Here is a 20,493-nt window from a genome sequence, read left to right as displayed (position 1 = left end):
GAGCTAATTCACATTGTAGAAGCAACACATCATAGTGGGACTAACTTGTACCTGCGGCCAGATTGCAGCATACACATGATGTTTCCATATCTGTTACAGCAGACACCTCTTTAGTTGGTTTTCTTCTCCCCAAGTTTTTAATTCTCTTTGCACTAGTTTCTTTCTAATGGCCCTGATCTATATCTAACAGATGGCCTGAGTTTGTGTTGACGGCATCTTTATGTTTTTGATAGAGTCTCTTAGGCCTTTAGACCTTTTTTCTGCTTTGTACCAAAATGTAATGATGATATCCCCATGCCACCCCCAGTTTAGAACATGATGGGTCCAATAATTTTTTTAAATAAAATTTTGGAGCCTGTAGTCTTTTGAATAATACTGAAGATTCTTAGTAACAACTCTGTGTTACTATTACATCATAAAAAATAACTGCTACTGGTTGAATTTGGATTAATGATAATCATAGTTCATGATAAAGTTGTTCATTAAAATTAATATCACAAAGATATATTTTCTTTCATTAAAACTTAGTGAGTAGGAGCTTCCCTGGCGGCTTAATGGTAAAGAATCGGCCTGCCGATGCAGGAGAAACAGGTTTGATCCCAGGTCTGGGAAGAGCCCACATCCCACGGACCACCTCTGCACCGCAGCTACTGAGCCTGTGCTGTAGAGCCCAGGAGCTGCAACGATTGAAACCCGGGTGCCCTAGAGCCTGTGCTCTGCAACAGGAGAAGCCTGAGCACCACAATGAAGAGTAGTCCCCGCTCACTGCAACAAGAGAAAGCCTGCATGAAGCAATAGCAGTTGCTGCCCAGCACAGCCAAAAATAAATAATTTTTAAAAATTAGCAAGTAGAACTAATTTCCAGTTCTATGGGATAATATAGGCACTGTTGCAAAATGGTTTGTATTATTTGACATAGCACTCTTCATCCAAATTTTTACAGTTCACATTTTTGCTGAGGAACTGTCCTTGAGATCCCTGGGGATGAGTGAAGCCTTTCTAGTCTTCTGAACAGAGAAACACTGGCATTCTATTGAATCTGGTGATTGAGAGTGGGGAAGCTCCTGTGCATTATATGAAATTTATTTAATGTTCAGTCAGTCTCTGAACCCTCTGATTTGCAACACATTATTACTCATTGACGATAAGTCATTAGAAACACCAGTTAGAAACTGGAAAGAATCGCATTTTTCTAACACTTTGAAATATTTTGGATTTTAAAACAATGAAGTCTAGTGTCTGCTATTTAAAGTTTTATATTTTGTTTGTGGTAGCAAGCACCTTTGTAAAATGTTAAGTTTGCTGAAGAATCCTTGGACTTGTTGCTAAAAGTTCTTATTGTTAGATCCTAATTTGGATGCCCTGCTTAGATTGTGACAAACTGTTTTTTCCTTAGAATTTTTAAAAGCATAGACCTGGGGGTCTTGCTCTTCAGAAATTGCTTCTTCCTCCTGTAAGATTCTTAATTAATGAAGCCATGTGATTTGATTTTCTTTAAACAGGTGATGATGTAAAACCTAAAGATTACATTGTCGCACTTCAGCACCCTGTGACCACTGACATTAAGCATTCTATAAAAATGTTTGAATTAACATTGGATGCACTTATCTCATTTAACAAGCGGACCCTAGTTCTGTTTCCAAATATTGATGCAGGTAATTGAACTTGAAAATATTCCACCTACCTTTCCAGTTTTTTGCTTCTATCATGTCTTCTTTTGACTGACATTCCTGTCCTGCTCATCTTATCATTGAAGGCCATTCTATTCTGAAATGTATTCTGATTTTCAAAGGGTCATGACCAATTTTTCAGTAGATTGAAGAGTTTGCAATATTATTGTCAAATCTAGTAGAAACTTAGTAGGAAAGAAATACTTCTAAATCTCCACTCTATATTTTCATGTTTAGTCTCTTCCCTCCAGTTTCCATTCATGAGAAAATGCAGTAGCCAAGAGATATAAACCTTAGAAGTTGAGTTGACCACAGTAGAATAGCCATTAGGTATTTCTTGTGAAAATTTTTCCTTTATCTTGTAAACCATTTAACAGTTGGTTCTTTCCATAGGAAGCAAAGAGATGGTTCGAGTGATGCGGAAGAAGGGCATTGAGCATCATCCCAATTTTCGTGCAGTTAAACATGTCCCATTTGACCAGTTTATACAGCTGGTTGCCCATGCTGGTTGTATGATTGGGAACAGCAGCTGTGGGGTACGAGAAGTTGGAGCTTTTGGAACACCTGTGATCAACTTAGGAACACGTCAGATTGGAAGAGAAACAGGTATTTACCTTTATCTTTCAACTGACTAGGCTTACTACATTTGTTTGCATTATTACAGGTATGCATGTATCAGTGCTGTCATATGTGTTTATGAATAAATGAGTAAATGAGGTTAATGACCAACTGTAGCCTGAAACCTGTAGATAGCACACATATTACCAAAGTTTTTAGGGCCCTTCTTGTATTTTTATTGTCTTTGTAATAGCAGAGCTAAAAGTTTCTTAGTTAATTATGGTCTTTAATAGTTGTGTTTGAGAATGTGATTGAATTGTTTAAGTATATGAATGCTAGCCTTTCATCTTCCTGGGTCCAGTAAAATGAAGGGAATCAACAATACCCTTACACTCTTGGTTTGAGCAGTGGGGGGTTCTCTTTCCTGATACGGAGGACCCTGAGGAAGGACAGTTTGGGAGGGGGTAGAATTAAGAGTTCTCTGCGCTGCGCTTAGTTGTGTCCGACTCTTTGTGACCCCATGGCCTGCAGCCCTCCAGGCTCCTCTGTCCATGGGGACTCTCCAAGAATACTGGAGTGGGTTGCTTTTTCCTTCTCCAGGGCAACTCCCTGACCCAGGAATTGAACCAGGGTCTCCTGCATTACAGGAGGATTCTTTGCCAGCTAAACCACCAGGCAAGCCCAAGAGTTCTCTGATGGCCATGTTAAGTCTGAAATGCCTTTTAGATATTAGAGTGGAGATGGTGGGTTAGCACCTATATTGTTCCAGGAAGAGCTGAAATTGAAGATACAAATTTGAGAGTGATTGGCAAATGGGTGGTGTTAGTTAGGATATCAGTTCAGCTGCTGTAACAGACACAAGAAAATAGTGCCTCAAATAGATTTTCTTTGTTTCTCACTGGTAAGTCATCAGAGACTTAGCTTCCATCTATCTTTTTTTTTTTCTGTCTTCTTGATGGTTGCTCCAGCTCTTGCTGTCACTTGACACATTGGCACATTTTAGCCATTGGGAAAGGAGTAGAGGGGAAGATACCCTTCCCTCTAAAAGCACAACTTAGAAGTTGCAAGTATTTCTTCCTACATCCTATAGAATGTTGTCACGTGGCCACATCCAAGGGAAGCTGAAATTTATGTATAATCTTTAACTGGGTGATCAGATGTCAAACTAAAAATTCTGCTACTGATACAAAGGATATTGAGGATAATGCCACACTCTGCCAGGAATGATACTGACATTTAAAACCAAGGGTGAAATGAGATTACCCAGAGGGGATCATGTAAATAGGGAAAAGAATGGAGCCCAAGACCAACCTCTGGAGTCTTTCTGATGAGGAGGGAAGAGCCAGGAAGAAAGACTGAAAAGGAACTACCAGAAAATCTGGAGTGTGATATTAAAGCCCAGAAAAGAAAGGGTTTCAAGGAGATGGTGTTGAATGATGCTGAGAGTTCAAGTAAGACATGAACAGAGAATTGAACACTGGATTTGGCACCAGGGTTGTCTAGCAAAAGCAGTGTGTCCTTTCTGCCACCACACTTAAAAACACATGCCCTCCATCCTTTCCTTCTTGCCTTCTTTACATGGGAGGGTGTGGGGTATGGGGTCACCCCTGCCTGTCCATTGCTCAGCCTTCTGTGTTCTAGATCCCCACCCTCCTGCTTCTCAAGGACTATCAGTCATCCTTTTTCTTCCATGTTGCTTCCTTAGCATTTAAACATGCCTGGGCCTCTGGTATGTTAAAACTATAAAACAACCCCTTCTCTCACCCAACAACTCTCCCCAGCCACCACCCTTCTGCTCTGCTCTTCTTCATAGCCAAGTCCGTTGAAAAACATGTCATTGTCACTGTATTTACTCCCTCAAATTGGTCAGAAAATGTATGGAGAGAATGTGACTGTATCAACAGCTGACTGGCTTATCTGACTGATACTCTGGCCTGACCAGCTGATCCAGCAACTGGCTGAGTAGATGGAAGTCAGGGCAGATGAAGAGAGTGGATGTGCTGGATGACTTTATGAATGACAAGTGGATACTGGATTAATTACTTTATTTATTTCAATAAAGAAACCAAAGTTTGATTTATTGTCTTTGGGAATAAAGGAATCTATGGCCCTCAAGTATTTGATATATGGACATATTTCTGCGAGTGCTTGCAAAGGTATAAAGTAGAAAAGTGCATTTCTCTAATAGAAGACGACTTGTTTGAAGCCTTCTGGGTTTCAGGACTAATTATGAGCACGACACACTGCTCATTTCTGTCTTCTCTGGTTTCTCCCACTTCTGAATCACCATGACGTCACTGGACTTACCTAGGGGAGAATGTCCTTCATGTCCGGGATGCTGATACCCAAGACAAAATATTGCAAGCGTTGCACCTTCAGTTTGGTAAACAGTACCCTTGGTGAGTGTATACTTTTAAAGTGATTTAAAAGGGGAGTTGCCTTGGGCACCATGTTCAAGCTGTTTATCCTAACAGCATTCTCACTCTGCATTCTTAGGGGTCCCTGTCTGCTGGTGAGATAGGGCTTGTTAATACCCGCTATGACTCTACCAAGGGTTCCAGTGGAGAATAATTTATTTGTCTTAGTTAATTAATGTAGCACTTCTACCAGGAAATATTGCTTTAGCCTATTTTGAATTTCTGTAAGTATTAGAAAATAATGTAACTGATTTTCTTTAAAAATAATACACTTCAGCGTTTTAATTTAGACTATCCTTTCTGTTTCAAATTAAAGATGTTTTCCTTTACTTGAACCTTTTTTTCTGAAAATAACTTTTTCCCCATAAAAGTAAAGATAAAAAGCAAAAAAAAAAACTTTTTTATTATCCCAAACTATGATATATTGGCTTAAAAGAGGTAATTTTCCTTTGATCTTACTGGGATTTTGTTAATGATATCTCAGGCTGGAAGTAGCTGTATTTCAATCAACAGCAGTTTTAGATATTCCATTGATAATATGAAGGTCCTTAATTAAGTGTTGCTGAAGAGATCCAGGTGTTGTTTTATAGTTTAAAGGGAAAAAGCCCAAACTATTAATTACCTGAAGTTTCAGATTCCAATAATACCATGTCCTCCATATAATTTAATATGTGCAAGGAAACACTTAATTTAGTTGACTTTTTGGACATTGCAGTTCAAAGATATATGGGGATGGAAATGCTGTTCCAAGGATTTTGAAGTTTCTCAAATCTATTGATCTTCAAGAGCCACTACAAAAGAAATTTTGTTTTCCTCCTGTGAAGGATAACATCTCTCAAGATATTGACCATATTCTTGAAACTCTAAGTGCCTTGGCTGTTGATCTTGGCGGGACGAACCTCCGAGTTGCAATAGTCAGCATGAAGGTAAAATAACCCCTAAGGTTATAACTTTACATCCCACATGAGTAGTTGATTTTCTTAAAATATGGTTGGAAGGTAGGACTATAAACATACATAAGAGCTTGGACTCATTTGCCAATAGTATTGACGTATAGGTCCATTACAATGCTTGTCTTACTATTTACTAATCACTAACATTTTATTTTTTTATTTTTTTTTTCTAATTTTATTTTTAAACTTTACATAATTGTATTAGTTTTGCCAAATATCAAAATGAATCTGCCACAGGTATACATGTGTTCCCCATCCCGAACCCTCCTCCCTCCTCCCTCACCATACCATCCCTCTGGGCCGTCCCAGTGCACCAGCCCCAAGCATCCAGCATCATGCATCGAACCTGGACTGGCAACTCGTTTCCTACATGATATTGTACATGTTTCATTGCCATTCTCCCAAATCTTCCCACCCTCTCCCTCTCCCACAGAGTCCATAAGACTGTTCTATACATCAGTGTCTCTTTTGCTGTCTCGTACACCGGGTTATTGTTACCATCTTTCTAAATTCCATATATATGCGTTAGTATACTGTATTTATGTTTTTCCTTCTGGCTTACTTCACTCTGTATAATAGGCTCCAGTTTCATCCACCTCATTAGAACTGATTCAAATGTATTCTTTTTAATGGCTGAGTAATACTCCATTGTGTATAAAGAGGTAAAATTCTCAAGGAATTCAAGTTTGTAGATTTGAGCTGACAATGGGAGACCCATTAGACACCAGAGAGGGCACCTACCATGCAGGAGACCTGAAATTCTATACTCAGTAACAGCTTGGAGCATGAAGCATGTTGATTACTCTCACTGCCCTGGGGAGGGTATCTTCAGATGGTGAGGGGAATTGCTTCTCCTCTGGATCACGATTTTAGTTGAGTTCAGCATACCTTCAATCTCTTAAGTAAACCAGCACCATAACGTTGACAGTGCCTTTATAAAACACCAAAACGTCCATGATAAAATAATCTTTGATGATGTAACAAGGAAGAATAAAGTTACCAGAAAAATCTTTGAAACATTATAGGTGTATGACGTTTCAGGAGTCCATGAGAAATATAAAGGACTTTAAACACAAAGTTGTTTAGATCAATTAAAAAAAAAAAGCAAAACAAAACATGATTTTATCTAGTGAAGCCAAAGGGCCTCCTTTATAAAATTTTTTGCGGGGGGCCACACTGCGTGGCTTGTGGGATCCCAGTTCCCTGACCAGGAATTGAACCCAGGACCTTGGCAGTAAGAGTGTGGAATCCTAATCACTGAACTGCCAGGGAACTCCCTATAAAAGTATTATTAGGGAACTTCCTTGGTGATTCCTTCCAAGAATATGCCTGCCAATGCAGGGGACATGGGTTCAGTCCCTGCTCGAGGAAAATTCCACATGCCTTAGGAGCAGCTAAGCCTGTGCACCACAACTGCTGAGCCCAAGTGCCACAGCAACAAAGACCCAGAGCAGCCAAAAACTAAATAAACTAATTTTAAAAATATTACTAGAAAAATGTTTTCTTTAACATATGATGATGATGATGTGAAGTCGCTCAGTCGTGTCTGACTCTTTGTGACCCCATGGACTATAGCCTACCAGGTTCCTCCGTCCGTGGGATTTTCCAGGCAAGAGTACTGGAGTGGGTTGCCATTTCCTTCTCCAGGGTTCTTAACATATATTCCATATCAATGACCAACACCCTCAATAGTGGCAGGTCCAAAGATACACTTATTAAAATCAAGTGGAAAAGAAGGATATTTTCTGCAATGTTATTTAACATAATTCTCAGAGTTAGGAAGGGAGTAAAGCAAGGAATGAACAGCAAAAATGGCAATTGTGCACAGGATAAAAAAAAAAAATTTACTTATAGATAATATGAATAAACCAACAAGCTTGCAGAATAACACAATTGAGTAAAATGGTTAGATATTATGATAAATATGTAAGTATCAATAACTTATATGAAATTGCAGATAAAGATTTGAGTTTTTCTGTAGGTGAGTATTTGTCAACCCTGATTGCACATTATTAGTGTTACATGGAAGCTTTAAAAAATTATATGGATGCCTGGCCCCCACACTAGACTAGACAGATGCCAGTCTCTGGGGGTAGGAACCAGGCATCAATATTTGTTCAAAGCTGTCCAGGTGATTCTGATGCACAGTGAAGGTCAAGAAGCACAATGAGGTTTACTTTTAATGACAATCGTTAGTGACAGTTTTAACCCTTGTAAATGGATAAAAAGCCATTAATGGGCTTCCCTGGTTGCTCAGTGGATAAGAATCCACCTGGCGATGCAGGAGACATGGGTTTGATCCCTGATCTGGGAAGATCCCATATGCCAGACCAGCTAAGCCTGTGCACCACAACTATTGAGACTGTGCTCTAGAGCCCGGGAGCTGCAACTACCGAAGCCCTAGAGCCTGTGTTCCGCAACGAGCCACCGCAATGAGAAGCCCATGCCCCACAACTAGAGAGTAGCTCAGATCACTACTAGAGAAAAAGCCCACACGGCAATGAAGACCCAGCACAGCTAAAAATAAAAAAAAGAAATTTTTTAAGTCATTAGTAACAGAAGAATGGAAAAAGAGATCATATTTAGAACAACATAACTTCTAAGAAAAATCTAAACCAGAAAACTATGTGACCTATATAAAGAACATCTAAAAACTATAAAATAGAAAGCCTTAAAAATCTCCTGGATGGGAGTGCTGAGTATTTTTTAAATGCCAGGAGTTCCCAAATTGAATCGAGTTTAACGTAATTTTAGTCAACATTTCAGTGAGGCTTTTTAAAGTTTAACAACATCATTCTGAAATTTACTTAGAATACACAAGTGGGAAGAGCACAGAAAAAAAAATTAAAAACAAGAATAATTAGGAGGGACTGCTGAGGTCCAGCCCCGGCTGATCCAGGGTATTCGAAGGAGAGACGGCTTCGGCGACCTATTTATTTATTTATTTATCAAAGATATAAGGAGTAATAGAATGAGGATAGCTCAGTAGGAAAATTCAGTGGAGAAAAGAGGCTGAGTAGCTTGGTTTACGCGGAAAATCAATATAACCTGTGACACCAGGTTAGCTCTGACCACGGAGGCCGCAGGTGCCCTCTCGAATAGCAGAAGGTGCCCCACCTTAGATACCTTCTCGAGTGGGTCTTAGAAGCCCAGGCAAATAAATGGTCGCAGAGGATTTCCGCACTCCAGATGGAGACTCAGCTGGAAGTTAAGGAGAAAAATGACATGGGGAGACCAAGCTTTGGTGAGCAAGGCCTGTAGCTTTATTTTCAACAGAGGCTTTTATACCCTAAGTTACACATAGAGGATAATAGGGGATGCAAAGTCAGCAGTCTTTGATCCTTATCAAAAACCAGGGTTTCTTTCCTGCAAATTTATTGTATACAAATGGTTTAGGTGATTTACATCATCTTCTGGCCAGAAGGCCTATTAACATTTTATGACTCTTGACAAAGACTTATTTTCTCTAAGAGTAATTATTTTAAGGTTTGGCGCCATCTTCCGAAGGTGTTAGATAAAATTGCATTCCTATAGGGCGGATGTGTAATGGGTTTACAACAAAGGAAAGAATTTATTACCTTAAGGGTCTAAAGTTGCTAACACTAAGGCCACTACTTATTTATTCTACATACCAACTATATTAATTAATACACATTCAAGGATACAATACAGGGGATGTGAAAACTTGGCAGCAAGCATTGGCTCATCAATGAAATCTTTTACTAGTTTTATTCTGACAGTTTCTAACTCTCTGAGAGGCTCTAAGCTATTTGAATATCTTAAGCTTCCCATGCCTCTCGAGGCTGGGAGACTGTAAACAATCGTATGCATAGCTGTAGGAGTCCGGGTAAACTTGTCAGGCGAATTAGAGAGCTATCTGAGGGGTTTGGATTTAAACACTCCTAATTGCCCAGGAACTTTATTAATTGGAGCTGTAAGTTAATTCTTTGACAGAGAGAGTGAGATGGTGGTGGGGGACAGCCCCCAGTAAAGTCAGAGGTGAGAGCACAAAGCAATAAAGTAGGCAGACTCCGGTTTTTTGGGGGTAGATGCTCGAGAATATCCAGGGGGACTCCTGAGGCTTGATCCCGCCTTTGCGTATGCCGAGCCTCCTTCCTCATGACCTTTGTCACAAGTGGAATGCCTCACCAGCTCCCGGCAAGGGACTATGCCTGATTGGTACTGAAACATGTCACCAAGCACAGTAATTTAATAAACATCACGGTTTGATACCATTATTGGCTTCAGTTATAGAAGATGATTAAAGTTTACTTAGCATTTTTATTTAGTTGCTTCAGTATTTAAACAAGGGAATTTTGTCAACCTGAAAGAGTAAAATATGACCTTTTAGTGAAGAGGCAGATTAGCCAGAAGTGAGGGCCCCTCTGGTTGGCTGTGGAGTTGTCATTGCTGCAGTGGCCATATGCCAGGTTGGCTTCCTGGAAACTAGTTGGGTGTAACCAAGGGCTGGCCCAAGCCAGCAGGGGCTTATCTGAGTCTGCAGTACTGTGCTAAAGCAATGTCTGATTTATCATGAGAAAGGTCAGAGATTCACTGTATACTCCTCAGCTAAGACCAGTGAGACAGATCTGGTTTTTCTCTTTCAGGGTGAAATAGTTAAGAAGTATACTCAGTTCAATCCTAAAACGTATGAAGAGAGGATTAATTTAATCCTACAGATGTGTGTAGAAGCCGCAGCAGAAGCTGTAAAACTGAACTGCAGAATTTTGGGAGTAGGTGAGATTGTGAATTACATATCCAAGCATGTTCACTCCCATATACAAATTTTGCCAAGTTCTGATGCACGACGCGGAGCATCAGCTCACTGTCGTATGTGTAGATGGCTCCAGTCCTGTCTATGGGCCCTCAGCAAACATTGTGAAAAGCACTGATGGAACTCTCAGTCTATGGGGAGGCACAGGTTTAGCCTTCCATTACCTTGCAGTCCTTGGTAATGTTTGTTTTAGGAGATCTTGGGTGAATAATTTGTGTTCTAAGCCCAGAAAGCCAGCATAGTCTTCTGAGATTGCTCAACAAAATTATTTTCCTTGTGTTTGTTGTGGAGCTCAGGCATTTCTACAGGTGGCCGTGTAAATCCTCGGGAAGGAATTGTGCTGCATTCAACCAAACTGATTCAAGAATGGAACTCCGTGGACCTCAGAAGCCCCCTGTCTGACACTTTGCATCTCCCCGTGTGGGTAGACAATGATGGCAACTGTGCTGCCCTGGCAGAAAGGAAATTTGGCCAAGGAAAAGGCCTTGAAAACTTTGTGACACTTATCACAGGCACAGGTAAGAGTAGAGAAGGCTGCTTCGGTTCAGGCAATTTTTACCTTCCCTTCCTGTAAAGCCTGAAGGTGAGAGCTGAGAATACCCAGGTCTTTCCTGAGCATGTGCCAGGCCCTGGGCACGAATGTGACCTTCTAAATTGCCAGGAACTGTCAGAGCTCTTCTAAGCCCTTATTCTGCAGAGCTTCTCATTGCTAGTTCCCCAGCCTTTCTTCCCACTCTGGTTAGTGTATTGTTTGTCACAACTACCATCTATTGCCCTCAGCAGTAGAAACTAGTAAGTATGTCTTCCTTTACATGTCTTTGACAAGTGCCCCCTGGGTAGCCTCTCAGCCCTGGGAGAGTTCTGAGGAGGGTGAGATAAAGACCAGCCCTTTGAGCTAGTCCACCAGGAGCCACCAAGCAGGTCTAAACAAAGCACCACAGTGTCTTGAGAATAGTTCATTCTCCTCCCTCCAGTATTGCCATCCTGGGCAATACTACATACTGGGAATATAGGCTGTTACTCATGGCCATCGCCAAGCTGGGAGGTAAAGGGTGGGGGTGATGGGACCAGAAAATGCCAGAAATCTCTAAGATTCAGCTTGTTTTCTCTCAATTCCCCTGTTTGCTGTAAACGTTTGGTTAGTTTCCAGAGTTCCAAAAAAAGTTGATTCTGACAATTTTTACTAGTTTATCATTGCTTTAGTGGAGGGGTGGACTTTTGGAGTTCCTACTTCTTCACTTCTGATGTTCCAATTCGTTTTTTACACGAGGAAACAGATTCAGCTAGTCAGTGTTGGAGGCAACACTTGGTCTCACATGTTTCTCCCTTCAAACCCTGTGTGCTCTTCAGCTCCACGTCAGACTCCCTCCCTAAATGGAGCATGCACTTAGTCTCGGACACAGTTTTAACAGCTTGGATATCATTTCCTAGTTCAGAGGAGTACATGCTTAGTCACTTCAGTCATGTCCAATTCTGCAACCCTATGGGCCATGGCCTGCCAGGCTCCTCTGTCCATGGGATTCTCCAGGCAAGAATACTGGAGTGGGTTGCCATTCCCTTCTCCAGTAATAACCTGCAAATTAGAGGAGTGCGGATTGAGGAGTAGGTGCCACAGAAAGTAAGAGAGGACAGTTCTAAAATGCAACACCTATTAAGGCAAAATGCCCTTTCTAACTCCTTAGCTCCATGACAAAATTCACTGATATTCATAATTATTGAATCATACATTTTTAGACAAGGTGGCATTAAGAAGAGCCAAAACTATTTAATATTCTGTTTAAGAAAGCAGGTGTTTAAAAAAAAAAAACAGGTGGTGTATGAAACCTTTTAAAAAGATTATCTTATCTCGGATTTTCACCAAAGCAGAGCCTGAGGCAAGGAGTTTGGTGTGGGTATTTTATTTTGGAGGTGATTCTGAGACACAGGAATGAGGCGGTGTAAAGAGTAGAGCAGAGCAGGAGAACTTTTAGAAGATGCATTATCAAAGCTACCTTGGAAGCCTGTAGAATCCACCCAGAGCTGTCCACTACATCTGCTGGCTCCTGTCTCTCCTTGTTGAAGGTTGCCTCTGGGCAATGTGCTTCCATGGCTGCTGGCTCTTACTTGAGTGCTAGAGAAGACCTTGGTGAGAACCAAGTTGAAATCACAGTGATTCCAAGCAGATGCAACAGAGGGCATCAGAGGACCAGCTAAACATTTCCATCCAAAAGGATTCCAGGTGAAGTTTTGATACTTAGTAAAGTTTTAGCTATTTAAGGAAGTAGGCACCATACAGGACCTCACATTCCGAAGTCTGCTAACAGAGGAGGCATCGCCATTAGCTCAGGTTTCTGTTTTCAGAGCCACTTCAGTGATTGTCATCTCTCACTATAGGGATCGGCGGGGGGATCGTCCACCAGCATGAACTGATCCACGGCAGCTCCTTCTGTGCTGCAGAGCTTGGCCACATTGTGGTGTCCCTGGATGGGCCTGATTGTTCCTGTGGAAGCCACGGGTGCATTGAAGCATATGCCTCTGGAATGGCCTTGCAGAGGGAAGCAAAAAAGCTACATGATGGTGGGTTTCTTTCATCTGAGGGATAAATAGCCAAGTGGTAGTATTTTCAAAATAGATATTCCAGAAAGAGCTAAATGCTGGAAGCCAGAACTTTCAAGCTTTTTACTCTCTAGAGGAAAATCAGGACTCCGCATACTGAAGCTCAAAGCCCCCCTGGTCCTGACCCCTATTAACACTCTTCCTGTCCAGCAGTGGACAGGGACTAGGGTCTTGAGCTCCAGGAGAGCAGGGGAGATTTCTGTCATTTTTGTCTTCTCAACCCCTAGCACAGGTTGGGTATCTTATTACAGATGTAATGGAGAAGTAAATGGATAAACACACAATTTTTCAAGTCTGAGCGGTCATTTGAATTACAGCTGTTCCTGGACATGTTATAAAAATCAAGATGGTTTCCAGTCTAATATAAGAGGGAATCATTTAATATCATTATAATATGGTGTGTCAAGTGCAATGAGAATGATGGCCAAGGAACATAGACGCATATAGGAAGGACACCAGTGTCCCTTCCCTTCCCTCTCCAAACAGTGAAGGGAGCTTTAGGCTGTCTAGTTGAGTCAGAGGGTAAACAGAATTACTGAGGCAAGTTTGGATGAGCCAGGCAGCACTTCCAAGCATAGGAAACAGAGGTGTTGGTGCATAAGGGCAAGGCAGGGTATAGTGTAGCCAGAGGTTTGCCAGGACCAGCAGCTAATGGAGAAGCCACTAAAAAACGTTTAGGGAAAAAGACAGATCTGAATTTTAGGTTGTTCACAAAACTTGTTTTCTAGGAAGACAATGATAGTTGAATGGAGGATGGGTTTAAGGGGGACAGTGTTCTGTATGACTTGCAGTTTTCTGGTTGGGTAACTGTGGTTGGGAATGTAGAGAAGGAATAGAGTCTGGCAGATGATGATGGTTGGGAACCAGTGGGATGTGCAGGAGCAATGCGCAGAAGGCAGCTGGCCACAGGGATCCGATGCTCAGGATAGGTGACGGGGCTGGACTTGGAATCCCTGGCACTGAGGTGGGTATTATGCCTGTGAATGAGACTTGGAGTGAGATGAACTGAGGGTGGAATCCTGTGAAACATGAGTACTTGTAGGCAGGGAGGAAAACCAGGAAAGGGTAAAGCCACAGGAACCAAAGAGGGAGTGTTTCAGGGAGAGAGTGGTGGGTAGTGTCAAGTGCTGAGCAGAAGGAAACCGGAAAGTTCATTGGTTTGACCCTGAGGAAGGACACCATCTGAAGCCCTGAAAACAGTGTTGATTTTCTACCTCATTTTTATCATCACCCCCACTAAGAAGTCTAAATGCTTAGACACTTTTTCCTAGTCATTCCACACCATGAAACTTGAATACCACAGATACGTTGTTTGTTTATGTACTCTCTGTATAAAAAGAAAATTTTTTTGCCCCTAAGAATCAGTTTTTGCCCCCATGGGGATAAATGCTTATCTTAAAGAAAGTTTGGTCAGGTAGTAGGAGCAGAAAACTAACTACCCTGAGTAGGAGGGAAGAAGAATGCCTTGAGCGCGAGCCATCTGGGTGCCTGCACGGGCGGAGAGGAGCCAGCGAGGGTGTAAGGAGACAGTGGGAGCGGAAGTGGGGGTTGAGAACACAGGAGAGGATCTGGGGAGGAGCCCATACAGGCCCTGGGGAGGCAGGGAGGAGTGGGCTGCGAAGCCCAGGTGGGGGTTCGAGAAGGAGAGGAGCCAGGTCGTGAGAACACAGCCCTGTTTATAGGCAGGGGCAGAAGAGTAAAGGGAGTTCCTGCCTGGAGGTGTCCTCTCCCTAAGAGGCCAGAGATATTGACAGTGGGGGCAGGGATAGACAGTCTGAGGAGATGAAGGCTTAGAAGGGCCCTGAAGGGGACTGGCAGAGTGGACAGGGCAGCTGTGAGGGCCCCTGAAGACAGGAAGCCCCCAGCTTTTGTCTAGATAACCGTCTTCTTGGTTGGGATTTTCTCCCATCAGAGATGGAGTAATAGCAGATGAGGAGGGAGAGTGATCTAGGTTGGTGACTTGGCAGCGTCGGGGCAGAGGACAGGGACTGTAGATAACAACAGAAATATATACATTTAGCATTTCCTCTGGCCAGCACCTGGAATCCTGCTAGGGTAGGTATTGTTACCCTAGCCTTAGAAGAGAAACGCGTGGAGGTGACGCATGTGGGCAGGGTAGCGTGCAGCCAGTGGGAGTGGAGCTGACAGCTGAACCCAGGTCCGTCAGCTTCGGAGGCGCTGGGCCTTCCTGCTGCTGTGGGGCACTGGCAGCAGCCTTGCATCTCAGCTAGACAAGGAAGGAGATGAATGCAGAGAAGTGCTGGTAATTTGCAGGAAAAAACACTTCATGACTGTTTAATACGGAATGGAGAAGCAAGGGAGGATTTCTAGTTAGAGAAGTTTTGGATGATGTATAACCAGGCTGCAAAGGCCTCTTTGGCAGATGTAGTATATGGATATTTATGATGATTGCAAAGCTTTTCAAGTACAAAAAAAGATGATCAACTTCCCACTTGGGGGCCTGCTGCCCACAGACACAGTTCTAAGTGTGGCCTTCCCACGGGGCTGCTGCAGCTTGTGAATGACTGCTGCTCCTTCTCGCCTCTGCCCAAACAGAAGACCAGCTCTTGGTGGAAGGGATGTCAGTGCCAAAAGATGAAGCTGTGGGCGCACTCCATCTCATCCAGGCTGCAAAACTTGGCAACGCAAAGGCCCAGAGCATCTTGAGAACAGGTGAGCACACAGCTCTGGGCAGCTCTGCCTGGGGGGAGCCTGGAGCTCCCGCAGGCGCCCAGCTGGCCACAGGATCAGTGCTCTGTCATGTCTGTGAAGAGGTAGTTTTTCTGCTTACTGAGACAAGGAATTGCATTCAAGGTATTTGGTAGCATTGCCTTTTTTTAATTGGAGTATAAATGCTTTACAGTGTTGCATTATTTCCTGCTGTACAACAGTGTAAATCAGCTCTAAGTGTGTGTGAGTGTATCCCCTCCCTCCCACTTCCCCTGTGCTTCCCCTCTAGGTCGTCAGAGAGCACCGAGCTGAGCGTCCCACCAGCTGTCTATTTTACACGTGGTAGTGTATACATGTCAATTCGTCCCACCTTCTCCTCTCCCCCACCCCTTGTGGCCACAGATCCATTCTCTGTCTGCACTTCTATTCTTGCCCTGCAAATAGGTTCCTCAGCACCATTCTTCTAGATTCCATATGTATGCGTTAATACATGATGTTTTTCTCTTTCTGACCTCACTCTGTATGACAGACTCTAGGTTCATCCACATCACTACAACTGACTCAATTCAGTTCCTTTTTATGGCTGAGTAATATTCCATTATATTTATGTGCCACAATTTCTCTATCCATTCATCCGCTGATGGACATCTAGGTTGCTTCCATGTCCTGGCTGTTGTAAACAGTGCTGCAGTGAACAGTGGGGTGCATGTGTCTTTTCGATTATGGTTTTCTCAGGGTATGTGCCCAGTAGTGGGACTGCTGGGTCATGTGGTAGTTTTATTTTCAGTTTTTTAAGGAACTGCTACTGTTCTCCATATTTAATTTTTTAAAGACCTTCCTTACTGTCCTGGTTGTACTGTACTGTAATGGTTGTATCAATTTATATTCCCACCAACAGTGCAAGAAGATTTCCTTTTCTCCACACCCTCTCCAGCATTTATTGTTTGTAGACTTTTCGATGATGGCCATTCTGACTGGTGTGATGTGATACCTCATTGTAGTTTTGATTTGCATTCTGTAATAATGAGTGATGCTGAGCATTTTTTCGTGTGCTCATTGTCCATCTGTATGTTTTCTTTGGAGAAATGTCTGTCTAGGTCTCCTGCCCTTTGTCTGATTGGGTCATTTGTAGTATCGTCTGCGGCTTCCTTTTGTCTGTGTCGGGTCTCCACTGCTGCTCAGGCTCTCTACAGCTGCAGGCTTTTCGCTGCAGTGGCTTCTCTCGGGGCACAGTGCGGGCTCTAGGGCACACAGGCTTCAGTAGTCGCAGTGCATGTCTTAGGAGTTGCGGCTTATGGGCTCTAGAGCACAGGTTCAGTAGTTGGGGCGCATGGGCCTAGCTGCCCCGTGGCATGTGGAATTTTCCCAGATCAGGGATCGAACTTGTGTCCCCTGCACTGGCAGGCAGATTCTTAACCACCAGATCACCGGGAAAGTCCATAAACAGCTTTAAAAGCACTACTTCCCATGAGGCCGTATAGGTGAACTATTCCTGGCTAGTGCCCTTTTTCACATTCCTCTTTGACTTTGGATAGAGCTCTCTCCCCAAAACTTATTTTAATTTTTGTTTTCCTGTAGCTGGAACAGCTTTAGGTCTTGGGGTTGTGAACATCCTCCACACTATGAATCCTTCCCTTGTGATCCTCTCTGGAATCCTAGCCAGTCACTACATCCACACTGTCAAAGACGTCATCCGCCAGCAAGCCTTGTCCTCGGTTCAGGATGTGGACGTGGTGGTTTCCGATTTGGTGGAACCTGCTCTGCTCGGCGCCGCCAGCATGGTCCTGGACTACACGACTCGCAGGATCTACTAGGCCTCCCAGGAATGCACGAGGACAGAGACTCGAGAGCTCCTTGGTGGAATCAAGTTGTCTTCTAGATGAGCATTTATTAGGCAATCTGGCAGGTGACTATGGCAGAGAAGTTTTTGCTTTTAGTCTCCTCTTCCAAAGTCAGTTTTCCCAACCTGATCTTGTAGATGCTGTTCCTCCTGGGGTTATTTCAGCTCAAACCTTGTCATACTCTTCTGTGCCAAAAGGAGCTACAACAGTAGCCAAGGACGCCTTAGGACTCCGTTTACTAGATGTACCACTCAGACCTGCAGGCCTTGCTTGGGATGGGACCTTGATACTGGAGTTTTGGTTATTAATCCTTCCTCCTCTGACCCTAAATTCAGAACACAGAAAGGGATCCAGTCAGGGAATGGAAGGAAATCTCACCACGAAAGGCTTAAGTAAACTCTTAAAAAGCAGTTTTATTGAGGTATTTTTTTAAGTGCACAATTTGATAAGTTTTGACATCTATATGAAATCATGGCCACAATCAAGACATCAGGCGTATCTCTCACTGCCGTACGTTACTTGCTGAAAGACGTCGTTTGCTATTACTCTCTCAGAATCTTGAGCAACTGTAGATCAGAGGTCTGAATTACAGTGGCCTTAGTGTCCTTAGTGTCCTTATCTTCTTAAGGACCGCTGAGAAGCCACTAGGACTTACAGTCTCTGAAAGGAGATTAACCGTCCCAGAAGGATCTTTGCTACTGAGAACAGACATGTCTCTCTTCAGTAGCTTTTCATATTGTGTTGAATATGACTGGAGTACTGATAAAGGCAGTGTTTATTGTGTGTTATATACCTAGAGCCCTGGTGGCTCAGACTTACCATCTGCCTACAATGCGTCTGCCTACAAAGCAGTAGACCCAGATTCAATCCTTGGGTCGGGGAGATCTCCTGGAGAAGGAAATGGCAACCCACTCCAGTATTCTTGCCTAGAAAATCCCATGGACGGAGGAGCCTGGGAGGCTACGGTCCATGGGGTCATGAAGAGTCAGACACGACTGAGCGACTTCACTTTTGCCTAGAGCCCACATCCGTGAATCTGGATTCTGGCTAAGTAAGATTCCATGTTTGTATTAGTGTCAAGATGCAGAGGCCAAGGTTCTTGCTATCAATTTCAACCTGGAAGAAATACTAATAGCCACCACTTATTAAGTGCCTACTGTGTGCCAGGCTCTGAACTTGGTGCTTCATATACATTATTCTAAATTCTCATAACCAGTAAGGTAGGTGTTTTAATTCCCATTTTATAGAACCCCAAACTAAGTCTTAAGTGGTGTGCCTAGAACCACGTGGCTAATAAGTCTTAAAGATAAGGTTTGAGGCGGGTCCCTCTGTGCTTTTTCTGCTAAGCTACACAACCTCTAGTCATATCAAAATCTTCCAAAGTGCAAATATATTCTGATTTACTCCAGGCTACCGAAAGCTTTCACAAGAATATCTCAGTAGCAAATGAACTGATTTATCCTTGACACTATCTCTCAGTGGTGAATTTAATAAAATATTCTTGTATGCTGTGGAAATTTTGCCAATATAGTATTTCATCTAGTGACAGGTTTTTATGGGTACTTTTAGACAATCTAAAAATTAGCATATGTTTTTCAGATTTATTATTTTAGGGAAACCTAAAGGTTTCTACAACATATTATTTCACTTGTTCACATGTAAAGGAATCAAGATTGTATTTGAATTCCTTCCTTCCTTGTGGGTTAATGTGAAAAAATGGGTTGGCTGATTCCTAGAAGTCTGTCAGCTCTGAAATAATCTCCAGGTCCTGGTTGAAACATTCCATGTTGACTCCTGGGAAGGAAGCTTGTTGGCTTGGCCATCAGTGTCTGGGGCCAGTCAGTGTACTGTGAAGGGGCATCCATTGTTCCTTGGTGAAATCTGCAACCACTGTATATACCAGACAGTTGCATTGCTATCAAGTTTCATACCAAATATTTGGAAGAATGGTACTGAATCTATAAAATCAGATCTCAGTTTTTATTAAATTCATGGAAAGGCTAATATATTCCAACATAATTATTACAACTAGCTAAAATCACATAACTTATTTTAATGTAAATATTTTTATGTTACTGTTCTGAGCCAAATTCTAAAGAAAAAAATAAATTATTTCCTTGTGGAAATCCTGACATTTTTCTATTTTGTTTTGTTCTTAATTAGCTCATTAGCTAAAAACATTTCCCTCCCCAAGAGATTTGTTATACTGCTTACTATTTGAAGGTCTTTAAGGTATTTAATATTGACTTAACAATCCCCCCAAAAAAAACCTTAATAGAAAAGCATTGTTATATAACTTTAAAAATACATATATTGCAAAATGATCACCACACTGTTTACCTAACATCATCACAATCCACAGTTAAGTTTTTTTCCTTGTGATGAGGACTTTTAAGATTGATTTTAGTAGCAACTTTCAAATATGCCTTATGGTGTTATCAACTATAGTCGCCATGCTGTATATTACATCCCTGTGACTTTTATAACTGAAAGTTTGTACCTGACCCTCTACACCCATTCCCCACTTCCCAACCCCGTCTGTGGCAACCACTAATCTGTTCTCTGTGAGCTGGGTTTTGTTTTTTTAAGATTCCACATAACACTTAGATCATAATGGTATTTGTCTTTCTTGGTCTGCTGTTTACTTATTTAGTATAATGCCCTCAAGGTCTATCCATCATTCACAAATGGGAGGATTTCATTTTTTTTAATGGCTGAATACTATTCTGTCATATATATTTACACATTTTATCCACTCATCTGTCAATGGACACTTAGGTTGTTTCCGTTATCTTGACTGTGTGTGTAAGGCTGCATGTACCTCTTGGAGTTGAGTGCTTTTGTTTTCTTTAGATAAATACCCAGAATTGGAATTGCTGCATCATATGGGAGTTCCACTTTCAGTTTTTGAGGTCCCCCCATACTGCTTTCCATGGTGGCTGCACCAGTTTGCAGTCTCGCCAACAGTGCACAAGGGTTCCCTTTCTCCTCCTCCTCTCCAGCACTTGTTATTTC

General features: G+C 42.3%; 1 protein-coding gene across 13 annotated transcripts in view; it reads left to right on the top strand.

Moving 5' to 3' along the window:
- The window catches only part of GNE (glucosamine (UDP-N-acetyl)-2-epimerase/N-acetylmannosamine kinase), a 67,670-nt gene extending 48,060 nt beyond the window's left edge, over positions 1–19,610 (top strand). For 4 of the 13 annotated variants that reach the window (XM_086415847.1, XM_086415850.1, XM_086415851.1 and 1 more), the window contains 9 exons: positions 1,503–1,655; positions 2,064–2,276; positions 4,540–4,627; positions 5,361–5,571; positions 10,206–10,335; positions 10,669–10,890; positions 12,746–12,928; positions 15,524–15,640; positions 17,216–19,610. In XM_086415847.1, coding sequence (XP_086271973.1) covers positions 1,503–1,655; positions 2,064–2,276; positions 4,540–4,627; positions 5,361–5,571; positions 10,206–10,335; positions 10,669–10,890; positions 12,746–12,928; positions 15,524–15,640; positions 17,216–17,451 — 1,553 coding nt within the window. In that variant the 3' untranslated portion in view covers positions 17,452–19,610. Of the gene's footprint in view, positions 1–1,502; positions 1,656–2,063; positions 2,277–4,539; positions 4,628–5,360; positions 5,572–10,205; positions 10,336–10,668; positions 10,891–12,433; positions 12,591–12,745; positions 12,929–15,523; positions 15,641–15,926; positions 16,082–17,215 lie in introns of those variants that run through there. The other 9 variants (XR_015169886.1, XR_015169889.1, XR_015169891.1 and 6 more) reach the window with 6 other exon arrangements.
- Positions 19,611–20,493: the final 883 nt, after the last annotated feature.

The sequence above is a fragment of the Bos grunniens genome, chromosome 8, assembly GCF_055505025.1.
Source record: "Bos grunniens cultivar Pamir isolate PY7600 chromosome 8, Bosgru_T2T1.0, whole genome shotgun sequence".
Classification (NCBI taxonomy): Eukaryota; Metazoa; Chordata; class Mammalia; order Artiodactyla; family Bovidae; genus Bos; species Bos grunniens.
This window is presented reverse-complemented; position numbering and strand designations above follow the sequence as displayed.